We start from the raw sequence: 18,736 nt of genomic DNA, 5'->3' as shown, positions 1-18,736 counted from the left end.
AGACAATGTGATTTTCTGATTTTTTTCCCTCATTTTGTCTCTCATAGTTGAGGTCTACCTATGATGTCAATTACAGGCCTCTCTCATTTTTTTAAGTGGGAGAACTTGCACAATTGGTGACTGACTAAATAAAATTTAAATTTCCCCACTGTATATGCAAGTTGGCTTGAGAAAATCTTCTCTAATTGCACCCAATTGAACAACCAAGGAAGCTTTATGCATCTTTCATACAGCGATTGTAAACCCAGTAGCACACAGAAAGCTCAGCTTCTACACACTGAGTTTCAAATGAAAGAGGCTGTTGCCAAATTCTGTAAATGGAACGCTAGCAAGAACTTGGTTACAAAAGGCTTAAGGCATGTGTAGTAATTAGTGTCTGAATATAGTAAACAGTAGTTTTGGCTTTATTCACAATATTAAATATTGTTCTGTTGGCATTTTTGATGGAGCTCATACCCATGAACGCATACACTCATTGGATTGAATGTGAGAAAGCTCTGTTACATCTACAGAACAAAAAAAGAAGCAATGTCTCATTCCACTCGGACTGTGTCTAACTCGGACCATGTTATCCCTATCCTCCATAGTGGCTGCATGACCCGTAGCACTTCAGAAAGGCAGGAAAGTGGCCCCCTCATGTAGCAGCCCTCTCTACTCACAGGGTGGAAGCAAATGAAGCAGGAATCAAACTGTTACCGTGTTTGTAGGGGTGGAACGACTTCTCCGTTCCGAAAAGCACTAGACCTGACTGAAAGATACCCTAGTTGAAGGGCTGGATGCAGGGCTTTTTTTTTCTTTCTTTCTTTTTATCTGTGCCTCTCAATCTTTGTTATTCTTTTTCTCTTTCCTTCATTCAGAGCATGTGGGCTTCTGAAGCTCTGCCTGAGGGTTGAGTTTAGCAGGCTGGAAAAATGCACTAATCCCTTTAGTCAGGACATAATCCAGCCCTATTGAAGACTGAAGCAAAGATACCACGCTGCTCTACACACGGACAGATTCTGACACTCAACACTGGCATCATTCACACTGCAAAATGTGGGCAGATACTCTTTACATTTTGTGAAACCATAGTTCACAGTTTATTGGAGTTAAATCTTATAGTACAGTTCCTCCAGAATCATTACCAATTTGAAAGTAGGAGATTTTAATCCAGCAGCGCAGATAAGAGGAAGACAGTGTTGCTTCTGATGATCGAACTCCCTGCAGTTCATTTTTACTTAGTCTACAGCCAGGTTCAGGAGGGACCAGATAGACTAACAGGCCCACCACAGGAAAAAGACGCTCATCACAGTTGTTCCAATACATTTTCATATCTGAAATTGATATGGGATGAAGAGAGACAGCAATGTCTGATTCATTCTAGACTCACTTTGCTGTTCTTCCAGAAGGAGAGCAGGTGGAGGATGCCGAGCATTTGGGCATAACAGCTTTCATTTCGCCTCAGAATCTGATGTGCTGATATGCAGTCGAGCACTGCTGCATATTGTAGGGTTGAGCTATAACGGAAATTTAGACTAATTATTATCATCTGCAGAACGATCATGATATACTCTATTATTATTATTATGAGACATCTCATATGAACACGTGACCTTCTACCGTCTCAGTGGTAAAGCGTTGGAGAGTTAAGTGTAAATGTTATTTATTGTAAAGAAACAGTGATATGTTTAAGGAAAACCTTGTAACTCATTTATGTATGGTATCTAGTCATTACTGGTTTAAATTATGCAGCAATATAGGCTTATTTTAACTCTTTCTGCCCTAAGTTTGCAATACAAATTAGTTAAGTGACTCCACCCGCGACTCACGCCCCACCGTAAATTGCTACGGATTCCAGCTCCTGCAAACACACTAGTTCCAGCCATATGTGTGCATGTAGCGTATCCCTGTCCAGCTCATCCCTGTGCTCTGGTGAAAGCCTGAACATCATTAAAAGTAGCTGCTGCCATTGCTGCTGTAGTGCTGGAAAGGCACACAGTACAGATTTAAGGAGGAAAATGCTACACGTAAAAGACAGTTTCATATAAACATGGCCGTAATTAGCCATGAGAACACAGAGCTGAAGTGAAGGCAGGGTGAACCCAAGCAGCTTTAAGACGAGAGGAAACTCAGAGTGGTGTACAGAGGAAGTTGTTGCTATGGTCACAAATCTTCAAAAATGAAGCGTTATTTACCAGATTTCATTCCACCTTGTTATCTTGTCCCACTTTTCGCAAGACAGTTTCTTATTTTCCATTCCACCTTAAATGGGACAGCAGCTACGTAATTGATGGGCAAGGTAGTACAGGAACTACAGCCAGGTTGCTGAACATCTAAACAGTAGCAGTTTCATTTTGCCACATCAGCTTAGTGGAGCTACATATCTAAAGTTATCTCGCTCTCTATGACTATGATGATGTTCTGCCTCCTTCTTTTAAAGCATCAGCATCTCAGAAATCACCAACATGCTGTAGCTGTGACATGGAGACTTCTAGCTTTGACTCTCATTCAACACAGCAAGAGGAGAAGACCGGTAGACGAGGTCCAGACCTCCGTGGTATCATGTTTCTTTTTCCCGTTTCTGTCGCATAGCTACATCCAGTCATACAGTTCAATGTGCCAAAAATAGCTGCGAGAAATGGGAAAATAGTGGATGCTAATGAGGAAGCATCGTTTTCTACAGAGGGTAATTTATCCTCAGTGAAACGACTTGTTAACATAAAGGTTTGTCAGAGAAATCTATTATAATTATTTTATAATAGATTTCTTAGAATTATTATATCAGTTATAATCTATATCTAATCTGTTGGTGAGTGGCTGCTGATTTATGGCTGTTATTTGATTTTAAATGAATTTAAACAGAAATGGTTTTAATGCTAATTGCGCCCCTTGCTGAGAGCAGATCACATGTACTGAAAAAAAAATAAAATACAACACAAACAGAATGCCTGTGACAGAAAGCTAAAATATAATAATTGCATCATATCTATGTTCCTTTTGCTTTTGCCCGTGACTGAGCACCTTCATTGTTCCATTAATAAGGGCAGGGTGATGTGGCAGTGACGCGTGTCATTTCACGGCCTGTCAGTGCCGTTTCACACGTGATTGAACAAAGCCGCCAGCCGCACGTGTGTGACGCTCACCGTGTAGCCTGTCAGCTTTATCTGTTTTCGTGATAGGAGAATGAGTCAGGACTGCTGCGACTCTGTATTTATCAACCGCACTGACCTCTGCTGAATGTGTGACAGCTATTCAAAGGATATATGAAAGCGTCCTTGAGGAAAGCACCCCGGCACTGTTGGAACTTTTGGCTTTGGTCGTGGCACAAAAGACACAAAACTTCATTGTGATTAAACAGTGTTAGCGAGTTAGCCTCTTCTATCCATCCTGTTTAAAATGAATGCACTATAGCTCTTATGAATTGACATGACACAGGGCTTGCTGTCCGCACTCAGGAGTAAATGATGGTTTGATGGCTTTTATGCTTGGAAGGCTGCCACTGGGTTGGCCTCGATATGTTTCCCTTTTCAAAGGGAGAGGCTTTTCATTGTGTTACTGTCTGGAAGACGAAGAAGCTTTGCAGCCATTAGTGGTGTGCTGCATGCAGGCAAAACCTCATAAATCCATAAACAAAAAAAACAGCTTGGTTTGTGCCTTGGTTGTTAGCTTTGAATGCACAGTCTGGATTTGCTCACTAGAACCACACGCGAGCGGCACTGCAGGTCTGGGATCAGATTCCCTTTGTTCGGAGTGACATGAGTCTGCCGTGAGGAACAAAGTCTGCCGTGAGGAACAAAGGAGGGGGGGGGGCTCTTAAAGGGCTAAAAGATGTGAAGCATATGTTTGATGCAGGTAGTTCCAGTGTGCTGAGACAAGAGGGTGGTGCACTATTCCACTGTGTAGCTTTGCTTCAGCAATCATAATCTTCACAGAAGAGTCTTGGATGGAAACCTGAAGTCCAGATAGAAGTGAAATAGAAGAATCAGCAAAGGGACATTTGTAGAAAAAGGGAACTGGATTTAATGAAAAGAACACCTTGCTAACTTTGAAGGCTTGTTGTCTTTCAGTAGACTCTCTTCACCTTTCCAGGTCCTCACTTCCATCAGTTTCTGTTAGGAGGTCATTTTGTTTCTCACCGCTCCAAAACAAATGATGCAGTCCAGCTTTTAAGACTATGTGCCTCAGTGCCACAGATCTAAGCAAAATCAGCCATACCTGAGTTTCACACATTTCCAACCAGGGGCATGTGAAGATCTTAATGGATCCAGACAATCTATAGGGTAGAGGGTCCCAACTGTGTGATTAAATGCCGGTGTTCAGTCGAGGTATGCTACTTATTGATATGTGCTACTTAGTGGCAGTGAGCAGTAACCCACAATTCATGATGATTCTGTTTCCTCCAGGTGTGCTCAATCCTAGCTTAACACTGTTGTTTGCTTGAGTGTTTTTAACGTGTGCATTGTGAGTCAAGTTTTATTTAGGCAGCTTTACCTATAAATATACACTATCGTAGAGCAACCCACGTTCATGTATGCAGTCACCACTTTGCTGAGAGCCACTTCTATAAGACTCTGTCAAGTAAATTCATGCACAGGTGGTGCTGTACCCTGTTGATTCTCTTAAAATATCTTTCAAAAGCCCAAGATTAGAGAATCTGTTTGTTCAAGAGCATCCACACGGCTTGGAACAGATGTTAACAGCAAGGGTAAGGAGGAGAATGTCAATGAGAAGGTGGCGCTGACCCTAACTAACATTACGCGCCTCTAGTACAACATGGGTTTGAGTAATATATATTTTTTTGTTTTGATATTGGTGTATAGAGTTAGAATTTAGCCATCCTTAAAAAAAAAATGATAATAATAATAATAATAATAATGCTGTTTTTATGGTTTCTAAATAAGCTAACTAACTGGCTTTGTGATACTGAATTTCATGCATGTTATATGGTTATTCATTAATGTTAGAATATTTAGGTTATAAGATATTTCTCTTTTATATAAATTGGTCTAAATCTTGAGGATGCTTGAGGTCAACATGTTAAGCCATGTTTTAAAACACCCAGCAGGATAAGCGGATGTGATCTTACCGGTTTTGTCGTCATTTCCACTTAACAGCGGTAGAATGTGAAAAGGGTCCATTCTTATTCTAAATTTCCTCCCCAGAATGAAATGTGAGCAGCAATGCGAGTCTGGGATCAGATTCCCTCTATTCGGAGTGACATGAGTCACTCTGTGCCGTGAGGAACAAAGGAGGAAAAAAGAGGACTTTCAAAGTGCCAACAGGTTTAGAGCATGTGCTTCCTGCAGGCTGTTGTGACCAGTGTGTATCTCCATATAAATGGCCTTTGGGTGAAAGCATGCCTTTCTTAGTGTGATACACAGGCCTCAGTGTAGATTATGGCTCGTGATGTGAACGACCAGCAATATGAGCTGACACGAGCACAGCATTGCTTATTCATGAGCCGTTTTGCGGCCTCGGCCGTTTGTCATGATAACTGTCATCTAGCTTCACGGTGAAGCATCATTTCACAAGAACTGACAAGTTTCCTCTCTCAGCCATGCAAAGTTTAATGCATTATTATCTCAGCTCTTTATTACTAATATGTGTGTACATTTCAGGAACAGCGCTAATAAAAACTTATATAACAGGCCTTTGAGGAATGCTAACAAGCTCAACATGTGGTAAAGCGCCTGGTCCGCAGTGAAAGTGATAATCTTCTTTCACAGCTTGGGAGAAATAGACCTTGATGGATGAAACAGAATGTATTATATTTTGAGAGGAGGTCCTGAGAATCTTGCACAAGCATGGGGTTTACAATTCAATGGAAATTAAGGTCCGGATTAAAAGAACTGTGTTGCAATTAGCCCGTGCTTTTAAATTGGGTAAATGTAGCTTGTCATCTGCGAAGGGAAGGCAGTGTGAGGGCACTTCTTAATCAGATATGTGCTTTGTAATCAAGAATAGATCTTAACAACCTGTGTAATGACTTACCTGCCACACCACAGCTATTCAAGGCCTTTGTTGGAAGCCTGCATCTAATGCGCATTCATTAGCTGAAATCAATTGAGCCACCGGAAAAAAATCTTGTTTCTTTGGATAGAGGGCTGTGCTCTGTTTAAGAATAATGAGCTCGGGGACTGACTCATTCTTTAGCATCTTTTATGGATTGTAAAAAATGTTTTGGCCTTAGGTTTTAAATGCATTTATGTAGGGTGCTTTTAAAAAGGCTCTTGGAAAGAGAAAGTGTCAATGCAATATGTTAAAAAAAAAAAGGCCTATTTTAAATGTGGGTGTTTTGTTTTTTGTTTTTTTGCGATATTACAATAACCAACACATACACTATCCGTATATCAGCTTATTCAGCCTACAGCAGTTTAGCCCTGTTAAACTTTACTGTAGACAGCTGCACATGAATGCTGAAGAAGAACCTTATACTCATCAAAAATTGACTCCTCTGAGAAACTGTCTAAAGAAACTTTTCTAAGAAACAGCCTGAAAATGAACGTAATCAGTGCCCGGAAGGCAGGAGAGGTCTATATGAAAATGGTCCAGCATTTTCAGCTTCAGTTTCTGCAGTGCAGAGTCTTATTACGAAATGACAATCCAAGGGAACTGTGGATGTCAAGATAATATCTGTAAGACTAAGGAAACTCTCAGAGAGAACCACACGTATGCTTATGTGAGAGGCAAATGAAAACCCGCTATGTGAAATTATGAAAGTTAAGATAATAAAAAGTAGTAGAGGGTGACAAATTAGAATCTTAGCTGCATGTCGATGCGGATGTGTACGACTCTGAATCGATTCACAAATGTCAAAAATCGGATCCGCAAGAAATCCGACCAGCACTCTCTGCAGTAAAAGCTAGCATATGGAAGCTCTTTGGCTCTGGTTGACAGCAACTACAACCTGGTGATTTTGGTTGCTGCCAACCAAAAGACCATCTAGCAAGCCATGTCAGAGCCTATATCCCACTTGGAACGGGTGAAGCAAATTACATGCTCTATCACAGCATTTATTGCAAAGGATTAGAGCCTTGTATGTTGTTGAGAGCCAAGCGCAATGTTGAGCACTTTGGAGCTGAGACACAGCATCCCATCTCAAATATATTTTACTGACCCCGCAATCCCCACACTCTACAACGAGATCACAACCGCCATGGAATCAGTAAAGATAGTGGGTAGGATAGCTGTAACGTGATGCGTGGACACGGACACCACGGAATCTTATGTCACCATAACTGCACATTTGATCATTGATGAGTGGTAGCTAGCGTGTTGGCTGGCACATCTGTTAGCTGGGGAGGCTGTTACTGTTACCACGCTGGCGGCAGTTTGAAAAGAGGCAATGGCTGGCTTTGCATGTATCGCAGAAATGTGTTTGGGAGCATTACTAGTGCTATGAGGAGCTAAGAATGGGTGCCAGTAATTGGCAGTAGCAAATTGAGGGGAAATAGGTTCAAATTTGACTGACAAATTTCAGGTGCCCAAACTTTTGCACAGGTCACATTTAATGATTATTTTTTTCCGTTTTATGTTAAGAGATTTTTGGTGCCCAAACTTGTCAATACGACTCTGTGTACAGGTTTTGTAGGTATCTATAAATCATACTGTACATATTGTCCCAAGTTAGCTTTTAAAAAGTTGAAGTCTGGCAGTGGTGGTGTAAAAGCAAATGTGGTTCTTTTGAATTTTGGTGAAGGCTGACGAAAGAACATTGAATAGTCTGCTGAAGCTCCCGAGACAAATGACTGTGGCAAACAGTTCATTCAGCCTGGCTGTATAAAAAAAGCCCTTATGTCCTCCCTTGTCTTTTCAGTGTGTGTGTCTTGTTCTGCCTTCATTCCATTCTCAGAGTGGAGGACAAGACTTGAACCTTCCGCTTACTTATTTCTGTGGAATGGAAGGATCAGTCGGATGTGCTCGAGTGAAATACCCTCTTTTGTGTGTGTCTGTGTGTGTGTGGGCACAGTGTAATAGCACACAGAGTGAAGGTTTTCCTGAAGTGGGGCCAGAAGGAGGCCTTAGCTATTTTGTGGTGGTCCCACAGAGCCTCCAGCACTCTTTCTGAAACACCCTGCTCTCATCAGCTCATCACTTCTTCTATCCAAGAGCGAGCCTTCAGAGCATGCGAGCTCCACAGCCAAGCACAGACGGCTTTATTTACATCATCATCAGGCGCTCCAGAGACGTCAGTATTGCTATGGGAACAGAGACAAAGAAACTATCAAATACAAGCTCTTTCTCTTTTTATTTTTTGAGGGGGGGGCGCTGATCATAGTCCAATAAGATGCTAACGTCTTTTCATTGGATATTTACTTAAACCTAAATTGGCTGTTTGTGTGATGCGGTGACACCAAAACGTCTGGAAGTCGTTGCAGTTGTATTATTTTGGAGGTTGAAACTGATCTAAAATTTGAATTGAAACTGATTGTAGTATAAATTGATTTCAATTGGCGTGTGAGCTGTTAATGAAGAAAGATCGACAATGAAGAGCAGATGCTGAGGACAAAAGAGCTGGATGAAATGTCTGATTCTCTCTCTCTCTCTTTCTCACTAGACATGGGACTCGCTGTGCTGGAGAGGTGGCCGCTGCAGCCAACAATGGTGTCTGTGGAGTGGGCGTGGCTTACAATGCCCGGATTGGAGGTGAGCTGGAAAGGATATTTGCTTTCGATGTTCAGATCTAATCAAGCGACTGTCTGCCTCCAGCTGCTTTTGCCCCAAAAGCTGGTCCAGAAATATGACTCACTACATTGTATTTATTGATTTGCCTGGAGTTACCTTGATCACCACAAATCTGAATCATCTGCACGGTTTATAATTATCCTGGGTTATGGCATCACTCTGGCACCCCCTAAGTCCCAGACAGTGTGTGAAGCCACTAGGATTTGAATGTTGTGCTGTTTATTTTAATGGTGTCATTTTGAAGACATCTGTCAGCTATATCTGTGAACTCTTTGGTAGATGCAGCAGGGCAGAGGAAGAAAGCTGTGTGTGTGTGTGTGTGTGTGTGTGTGTGTGTGTGTGTGTGTGTGTGTGTGTGTGTGTGTGTGTGTGTGTGTGTGTATGTGTCTGTCTGTCTGTCTGTGTGTGTCTGTATGTACATTTGTGCACATGTACGATATTTGTTTGCCCTTGCATCTGCATGTCTAATGGAAGAGAGACGGAGCAGAAAGGCTGCTGTAATTGCCAGCTGTGATGTGCTTTTGTGGAGAATAAGGAAGAGACTGGGCATCTGAGGGCATTGCTGAATCACCAGGTCTGCCTCTATGGAGACTTATTTAGGCCACAGCTCCTTTCATTCAATCCCTGTTCTCCTCATTTACTGTGATTTTAATCACCGGGGTTACTGCCAGCTCACTCGCCTCAGCCGAGAGAAAGCTGTGTGGTCCTTTCATGCATTTATTTATTTCTCCTTCGCTCTCGCTCTCTCACTTTCGCTCTAACGCTCTTGCACTTTCTTGCTCCCCCTTTCTCTCTCTTTCGCTATCTCTCACTGCTGTCTTTCTTTCGCCCCTTTTGTCTCTTCTTTCTGTCCTTCTCTCTCATGCTCTCTTGTGCTCTTTCTTTCTGTACCCCCTTTCTCCATCTGTCTCTCTCTCCTCTTTCTTTCCCTCCTTTTGCCGGTGTCTTTCTCTTGTCTGTCCCTCTCACTTTCTTTCCATCTTGCTTCAATTCACTTTCTCTCTCACTTTATTTTTCTCTCCGTCTGTCGGCAGGTGTGCGCATGCTGGATGGCGAGGTGACGGATGTAGTGGAGGCTCAGTCTTTAAGCCTCAACTTGCAGCACATTCACATCTACAGTGCTAGCTGGGGCCCAGAGGACGACGGGAAGACTGTGGACGGCCCTGCCAAGCTGGCCAAGGAAGCTTTTCTGCAAGGGGTCACCGAGGTCAGTCTGAAGGCCTTGCAGGTCTAGCCCTTTAAACCAATTTCTAATAAGCCACTGGCATAATTGCCTTTGTCCTCCCATTAGAGCCTCACGTGTCCCGCGGACCTAAGCGAATGCGGTGACGCTAAGCCGTTACGGCCTGCTTAAACGCTTCGCCACGCAGAGGATAAGAGCATTGAGAGAGAGGCGTGTTGTCACAGAGCTCAGCGGGGCTGTCGACTACGGAAATAAAGACGTATTTAGAGATTTCCCAGATCTTTGCGGATGGAAAAGTGCACGTTTTGAATCCCTTTGTTTTTTCTGGGATGTTTTTTCGTGATAATGTTGTTTTTTTCCCATGGCGCACACGCCTCCTCCCCGTCATTTCATGTGCTGCTAGAGCTTACACACTTGCGCGCTGCTGCACAGTATGAGGTGGAAATGAGTGCCAGTGGCCATTTTTTCCTCTCTGTTTCTTTTCTTCCCTTGCCATAATTCCTTCATCACTGTCTTTCTGCCTCTCTTCCTCCTCCCTGCTTTCCTCTACTTGCTCATTCTTTTCCTGCCATATCCCGCATGCTTTTCAGCTGTTTAATGATGCTGCCAGGGGTTCTCCAACAGGTCAGAGTCTCTTCTATTCCAGCTCTTTTTTTCCCACCCCTCATGAAATAAGAAAGTCCTTGATTTTCTTAGTCTGCGACTTTAAATTAGAATGACATTTCAGTGTTGATACAGCCTGCTGGTCTCCTCAGTTTGCTCAATTATTTATATAGAAATGGAAGATCTGAAAAGGGGAAAAGATACACACCATGATTTGCATTTCTCTGTTCGTTCCTGATATAAGACGTGCTTGTTTGGACTGTAAGTCTGCCGCCTGCATCTCAAATCAAACATTGAAACCTATTCACTGTGAGTGACAGTGTGAAATTATCTACACTGCATCTGACAGGCGGATACTGTGTGACCTTTCCAAGCTTGCACCCTGCAGTCAGCCCCCCTTCCTTTCATTCACAGCGTTCTAACTGTGCTACTCTTGATCCACACCCAGGCTTTTTATTTTAGCAGAACCGAAAGTCGCTCTCAAATCCCTTGTTTACGGTTGATTTTTCAAGGTAATGCTGCTTGGATACAGGCGGATGAAAAAATTGTTTTGGCGGACTTTGTATAGACTTAATTATGAGCAGAGAGCAGCTTTATCTCTCCCATAAGAATCCGCCCGCTCACAGTAACTGCCGCTTCATTCCTGCGTTTTCTGGCCTAAAAACAACAAAATGTAATTCAGTCATTTCAACTCAATCAACTGTGAACGCTGAAACAAAGCAGATAGTGGTGCTGAGAATTTAATCAAGTGTATTTGAATGACTGCAGGGATAGATTTTTAACATTGCTCGGATTAGTTTGTGGAGGAAGGTGCATTATTCATATTGTCGCTGTCAAGCAAAAACCTTTCAATGGAAGTCAAATAATTTATTCCCAGTCATTTTGGAGCATTTTTATTTGCTCATTCAGAAAATGTGTTTTAATATGAAGAACAACTGCCAGATTCGAATTATGTTAAAAAGTGAAAATGGGCTTTTTGCATGACTGTGATGATGGACCTTTATTACGGTCACTGCGTCGGCACGCTCGACACTGAATAGTAGCGTTATCGAACTTCCATCTGCACCGTTTAACAGAACGCTCTGCTGTTTTCCACCTCCTACACAAATCTTCTTCAGGCGTCAGCACAGCCAACAGGAGAGCAGTTAACATCTCCAACATGGACGAAAGGCTAGTTTGTCTTGGTCGAAGTGCGTCGCGCAAAAGTTGTTCAACATTCAACATTTCTGTGAGGCTACATGTCTTCCAGCGTGCTGTTTACTGCTGCTGAGAGCTCAGCAGTGAACACATTCAGTGTGGGAAGCAGCGGCGCTCGGATGGCGGAGCGTATCAGAGTCGGATCTGCTAGGGAGTTCTGTGGAGAGTTCTGCACAGCAGAGAAGAAGCAGAGCATTTCTTTGTTAACCCCACATTACGTCTCTGAATGGACAGGCTAAAGTCTCGCACTTTACTAACGTTGATCTTCATATAGCTTTTTAAACCACAGACAGGAGTAACATTAAATCTGTCCCACGGTCGCCTTCTTAAAAATGACACATGATGAGCATGAGGAGTTTTTCAGCTGGAAATTAAAAATTTGTAACTTGATGAAGTGGAAACTCTGGTTAGTGTGTTTGGTTGAATTACAGGTGTATTTAAGAATGGACAGTAGCCTCAGCCATTTATTGCAACATGATAGGAATCCGTTTAATGCCACTATTTACGTTTCCGCATTAATGAACATGAAAGTGTGATACTGGTCTATATGCATGTTGGCCAATTTGTATTCGTTCATATTCCATAATGACGTGCAGCTCAGTGTTTTCTTTTGTGCATGTGTTTTATACAGGGTCGAGGCGGCCTTGGATCTATCTTTGTGTGGGCGTCTGGTAATGGAGGCCGGGAGAAGGACAGCTGTAACTGTGATGGATACACCAACAGCATTTACACGCTGTCTATTAGCAGCACCACACAGTACGGAAATGTGCCGTGGTACAGCGAGGCCTGCTCTTCTACCCTTGCTACTACCTACAGCAGCGGAAACCTCAACGAGAAACAAATTGTGAGTATCACGCACATACACACCGTGTGTGTCCTGGTCATTGGGTTTCAGGCATGGGGGGTTAGAGTCCTGATTAGAGCATTCAGCATTACAACAGTATAATTGAAACTCAAGACTTGCTTAATAGAACTCTGATTGAATGCACTAGCCACAATGTAACATGGTAGTCATGATAAAATGGAATGAGGGATGTAGTGGTAAAGGAAAAACTGTAAATCTCAAGCTTCAGTGGGAGCCCAGCCATATAACTGTGGAAATATGGTACATAAACCATGTCTTTTCAATTCAGTTCAGTATATTTAGTTAGCGCTTTTCACAGCTGGTGTTGTCACGTAGCAGCTTCACAGAGGTCTGGGTCCACGCATCTTTTAAGCAAGTGACAGAAAACTCCTTCCGAACAAGAAGAACCGAGGTGCAAAATGGGAACCCCATTATCCTCTGGCCGACACTAGCGCAACAAAAGCTCAGAAAGGAAGTCGAGGAAGATAGCAAGTAGAAAAATTGCTAAATAAAATGAAACTATGTAGAATGTAGAACTATGACTAATGTGAGAGCAAGTCTTAAGTTATTAAACATTGGAGTGTTCAAGTCAATGATCAAGCCATGATCAAGTCTTCTGTATTAGGAGAGTTCTAATATGAAGTAATTGATATTCACCAGGTTTGCTAGAGTAACATTCTATTAAATATCTATATGCATAGTAATATTTATACCACAGAAATGATTCTATCCAGTCCATAATGTCTCATTATAGAAACTGTTACTAAAAATGAAGTGATTTTACTTCAGTACTAGTTAACAGCAGGTGACCATGTAACTGATATTTATACTAATATAAAGATTGGTCCAGATTTGCTCTATCTGTTGATACTTGCAATTAAAAAAAAAAACTCATTCAATTGGGGGGTAGGGGGGAATAACCTGATCAGGACCTAATAATAATAATATAAATAATAATAATAATAATAATAATAATAATAATAAATAATACATGTTTTTTTACAGGTGTTTTTATTCATTTTGTTATTATTCATTTTTGTGATACCACAATGAAAAGAATGTCTAAAAATGTAACTTCTGTTAATGTGAGACTTTAAAATCACCACACTAGAGGGTTTCCCACATCCATTCAGACTGCATAGTGCCTTATTTGTCACAGTGTGTTACATATCTCCGCTGTGTTGCTGCGCTGCACTGTCCTGTCTGTTTCTCGTGCTAAATGTCTGTTGTGTTCAAAGTACTGCACATTTGAGCATTTGCACATTTCATTGCACTTTTTGTGGTCTTGTGTAATGTTCTGTTGCTCTGTGTTGCGCCATGGTCCTAAAGGAGCGCAATATTGCTCCACTGTGAACTTGTACACAGATGAAACAACAATGCAAGCTTCTTGACTTGATTTGACTTGGTCTCTTAGCAGCATATGGACACAAAATCTGTACTTCAATGTGTCCCAATGATCCCTGAGCTAGTAATGATGTTATGCTACTTTAAGATACAGCACAAACTGCATTATCTGCTGCACGTCTGTATCACTTCTGTAAATGGAAAGTATGTGTATTTTTTTTTTATGTTTAGAAAGCAATCCAAGTAGTCTTTACCTCAGAGTTTGCTTTACTCTGCTAAACAAGATGAAATTGCCCTCAGATGTTCATGTGTATTTCATTAATATAATATATGATATATATTGTATTAGGAAATACCTGCTAGTACACTCCTCACACGCACACACATCTATATGGCATATGGACAAAAAATTTGGGACCCCTTCTCATTTATCGTTTTTCCTGAAATCAATGGTTTAAAAAATTATATTATTTATATATTATATATTATATTATATTTTTTCTGCTATTTTTAGAATAACTGTCTCTACTGTGCAGAGAAAGCTTTCTACTAGATTTTGGAGCATCACTATGAGGATTTGATTGGATTCAGCCAAAAAAGTGTTAGTGAGGTCAGGATGTTGGATGATCACCCCTCCCACCACATTCCCAACTACCTAACTCATCCCAAAAGTGCTCAAAATCGTTACACTGCTCCTCAGCCCAATGCTGAGAGGCTTTATATACCTCAATTACCCACACATCTCTACAGGAACTAGAGACAAGCTGAGAGTGCGCACATTTGCACATCTGTCTCAGCAGTAGGTGCAGCTTAAAGGATTTAAATGCATTTATTAGAAGAGGTGTCCACAAACATTTGGACATATAGTGTGAGTGTGTGTATATATAGGTCATATCCACACAGGTGTTAGCTGACCCTCACATGAGTCCATTTAATAGCAGCATACAGTAAGCCCACTTAATCTCATACATATAAATGAGCACAGTTAGGTTTAATTTGTGTAAATAGTTCTCTTGAGCTCATCTCTCTGTTAGACAAAGCTCTGCTGGAATATGATTCTCCACATGATTGTGCGTGTGTGTGTGCGTGTGTGTGTGCGTGTGTGTGTGCGTGTGTGTGTGCGTGTGTGTGCGTGTGTGTGCGCGTGTGTGTGTGCGTGTGTGTGTGCGTGTGCGTGTGCGTGTGCGTGTGCGTGTGCGTGTGTGTGTGAGATGCATCTCTCCGGATCGATGTCTCGATCACTCAGTCGCAATCTCACTTGCAAAAACACACACACACACACACACTGGACTTCTGCCAAGATTCAGTGAAGACAGAAAGCAGAAACAGAATTAAACTACATTGAAAATAAATCACATGTGAAGTGTCTGGCTATCAGTCCTTTACACATTTACTCTACAGGCCTTTAGACACGCACGCACACACTCACACACTCATACACACAGTTGCAGGCATACAAACACACACCTACGTGCTCATTACCACCTATTTCTAGGTGCACGTCTAAGGGGATGTGTATGTATGAGGAGCAGATGCCAGCCTTCCGGTGCGGTTACAATGAGCGTGTGTTGTGGATAGAAGGAGGATGAGTAAACCTGTGGTGAAACAGTGTGTGAGACGAGGCGAGAGAAATGATTCCCCCGCATCTGCCCGCCTGCATATTCTCACAGGCTGTAGAGCTAAACGTGGTGGAAATTCGGAAGATTCGCGGCCTCGGGGGGGTTCAAAACACATCACTCAGGGGCTCCTACCATCAGAAACTTCAGACCGGCTCTGGGCATTGTACGCTGTAAAATGCAGGGCATTGAATTTAGAGGTGGCACAATAACGCATTCTCATGTGTCTGGTTTGCGGCACCATCGAAGGCTCACAGAAACTGCATTCTATAGGATATAGGATTTTTCTGGGTATATACCCAATAGTGTAACTTCCCTTCCATTGTGTCCTCTTCACATAATTTGCTGTTAGCAAGCTGAAAAGATTGTAGCTGGTTAGCTTTTAGCCTTGCCTCTACACGCTTTCCCAGGTTGAACTTTCTTAAGACTGGTGCTTTCTCTTTTGACACGTAGTTAACTCCAGTTTGGTACTGTTTGTTTTCAAAGGAGCAGACAGTGGAGAAAGATGGTAAAAGGCTGGTGATAGCATTAAGCTTAGTGTGGATCCCGGTTTGCTTTCTTTGGCTTTCGCTTCATCACATGGCAAGGTTGAACTCCATTTCTGAGGAGGCCTAGTTCATATAGCAACCCTTATTCCCATAACCAGCAGAGTCTGGAGGCGAGTATCTAGTATCAACAACACCATATTCACCAGCTTTAACTAGGGCTTTTGCTTGTGAGCTGGATGTGTGTGAGTGTTGAAGGCATAAATATAAAGAGTTCTGGAACTGGCCTGTTTTCCAGCCCTGATTTGGTTATGCAGGATTTTATTTTTGAAGAAGGACAGTGTATCTGTCCAATTTTTTTTTTCCAGTGTATCCGTGTATCTTACTTTGGCAGTAGTTGGGTTGATATTTAATTCATACTTTGATGAACACACATGAATCAAGTGTAGTCAGAGAGAGAGAGGGAGATGGAATACAATGGAAAAGGGGCGGTGAAAGAACATCAGTGAGTGAGTGTGTGTCTTAGAGAGAGAGAAAGAGCGCGAGAGAGACATGACAGATGGGATGAAATCTGCATACCATGCAGCGCAGGGCTTTTTTCTGTGTAGGTATTTGTAGAATGCTGTGCCTTCTCAACATTATCCTAACTGGCTTTAGCCATGCCACACAGACTTACAGCTCATTTAGACGCAGCCTTCCAGGCTAATTAAATCTTTTAAGCTGAAAGCACATTACGTGTTTTAAGTAACCTTCACACTTTCAACAATGCTGTCTGATAACACTCTCTTTAAACATTTCATGCTACTTGTTGGTGCGTGTGCTCGGCCTGTTCTCACTGCCTGTGGGGAATTAGCCTAATTCTGCCTGATTCGCCAGTAATTATATGTGCCAGCAAGAGTGATTGTGGATTCTGCAAGTGAGCTGCTGCCTCTCTCCTTCTCTTTCTCTCTTTCTCTCGCCTCATTTCACCGTGGCACAGGAGAAGCAGCCGGGCGCAAACGGCTCTTTTGAAAATGTGGAGTGTGGGTCCCTGTGAGGGGGTGTGTGGGTGCGCGTGTGCACATTTGTTTGCATTTGAAACCGATAGCAATTCCCTCTCCCTCCATTTCATTATGGTGACAAAGGTAATGCTGATTTAGGCTGAAAATAGAGGCACTCTGACCAGACAGGTTTTATTTGGTGTGATTATGCAAAGCTGGTAGTGTGTGTGTGTTTGTGTGTGTGTTTGTGTGTTTGTGTGTTTGTGTGTGTGTTTGTGTGTTTGTGTGTGTGTTTGTGTGTGTGTGTGTTGATGCTTGGCTGTATGTACGTTGATAACTTTATATTTCCATGGGAGATTTTTTGGGGGGTAGGGGGTTCGGTCTGCAGGGCTGCATAATACTGCAATATATTAATAGCACACTGCTTGAACACTAGACGTATCATGGTTGACAATAATTTGCTGGTACACTGACTTGTATAGTTGTTATAGAGAGAATGACATCTCTCTTATTCTCGCTCCGGGTCTGGAACACTGCTACTCCACTATACAACTTTAGCAGAGTGCACAAGACCTTTGCCAGAATTGCACAACATTGCATATTTGTGTAAAACCCTGTAGTATTGCTCTATCATGTCAGTCCACATATTTCTTTCTTATTAAATGTCAACTCTCAGCTTGCAAAATGCATGTGTGCCATGAGGGGGAGCACAAAGCGCAATTTGTTTATACTGCAGTAGAGTGAAAGTGCATTAAACTCCACACCAGGGGGACCCCATGAGCAAAATAAATTTAGCATAATGCTGTTTTAAGCATGTGTTTCCTGACAAATATCCACAATTTTACCAGCATTTTGACATAGCTCAAAATTCTTTCTTAAATTACTGTAAAACATTGTCAATCCCATAACCCTGTCATTTCTCCACCTGTAAAAAAAAAATATGTATGGGTTGATCCTTCTGACATTGTTTTAAGGAAGTATTTAGGTTTCTTGGCCTTTAATAAAGGTAAATAGAGGTAAAATGACCTTTCATTTTCTGTGTATTAAAACGCTTTTACTTTCAGTTCAAGCTGGTCAAGCTCAGCATGTACATTTACATTTAAGGCATTTAGCAGATGCTGTTATCCAGAGCGACTTAAAAAGTGCTTTGCTATTTACCCAAGAAAAACCTCAGCTAGTTTGAAAAGGCAAAAAATTCAAAGATACCTCTAAGCATGTAAACCCTGTTCCTACTTAAAATCTTAGTTTCCAAAGTTTCATATAAAAATATATGGCGTGGTTCTAAGTACAGAAATAAAACATTTTGTACAGTAGTGTTTGCTAGCATAGAAAGGCATTTCAGCACAAAAGCTTTAACCCCATCAACCCCATTTTTGAATGTGATTGGGGTGGAATGGTTGTTATGGAGATTTGTCACATTTTTCGTCTACACAACGGGCACCCATTCCAGAGAATGACTTGTGTAATGTCAGTGTCTGCAATGGTGATTAGCAACCGATACACTGTGCAGCCCTTCTCTGTCCCTCGGTGTTAGTCCTGATGATGGCATTGCCTGAGGGCGGACCATTTCTTATCCTAAACAGTGAAAGCAAGGTTGGTCCCTAGGTCTCGAAGGCCCTAATTAAACCCAGGCCCAGCCAGCCGCGGTGATGAGGATGTCTTCTTATTAGTCTCCGGGGTGGCCATGACTTCAGCAGCTGAGTGTGTATGAGTGTGTGTGTGAATGAGTGAGGACGTCTCCCTGCTGCCAGCGCTGTCATATGTCAGCCAGCCCAGCTTTTGCCTCTGGCTGCTCACTGTTAACCATTCATTCCTGGATG

The 18,736-nt window shown here is 42.1% G+C and overlaps 1 protein-coding gene across 1 annotated transcript in view; it reads left to right on the top strand.

Moving 5' to 3' along the window:
• Positions 1 to 18,736, top strand: part of furinb (furin (paired basic amino acid cleaving enzyme) b) — a 122,878-nt gene that overhangs the window by 89,334 nt on the left and 14,808 nt on the right. Inside the window, exons 7-9 of the mRNA XM_072669752.1 lie at positions 8,537 to 8,625; positions 9,699 to 9,871; positions 12,279 to 12,491. Of these exons, the coding sequence (XP_072525853.1) occupies positions 8,537 to 8,625; positions 9,699 to 9,871; positions 12,279 to 12,491 (475 nt within the window). The remainder of the gene's footprint in view (positions 1 to 8,536; positions 8,626 to 9,698; positions 9,872 to 12,278; positions 12,492 to 18,736) is intronic.

Source organism: Salminus brasiliensis, chromosome 2, assembly GCF_030463535.1.
Source record: "Salminus brasiliensis chromosome 2, fSalBra1.hap2, whole genome shotgun sequence".
Classification (NCBI taxonomy): Eukaryota; Metazoa; Chordata; class Actinopteri; order Characiformes; family Bryconidae; genus Salminus; species Salminus brasiliensis.
The sequence above is the reverse complement of the archived record's forward strand: the minus strand, read 5'-3'. Positions and strand labels throughout refer to the sequence as shown.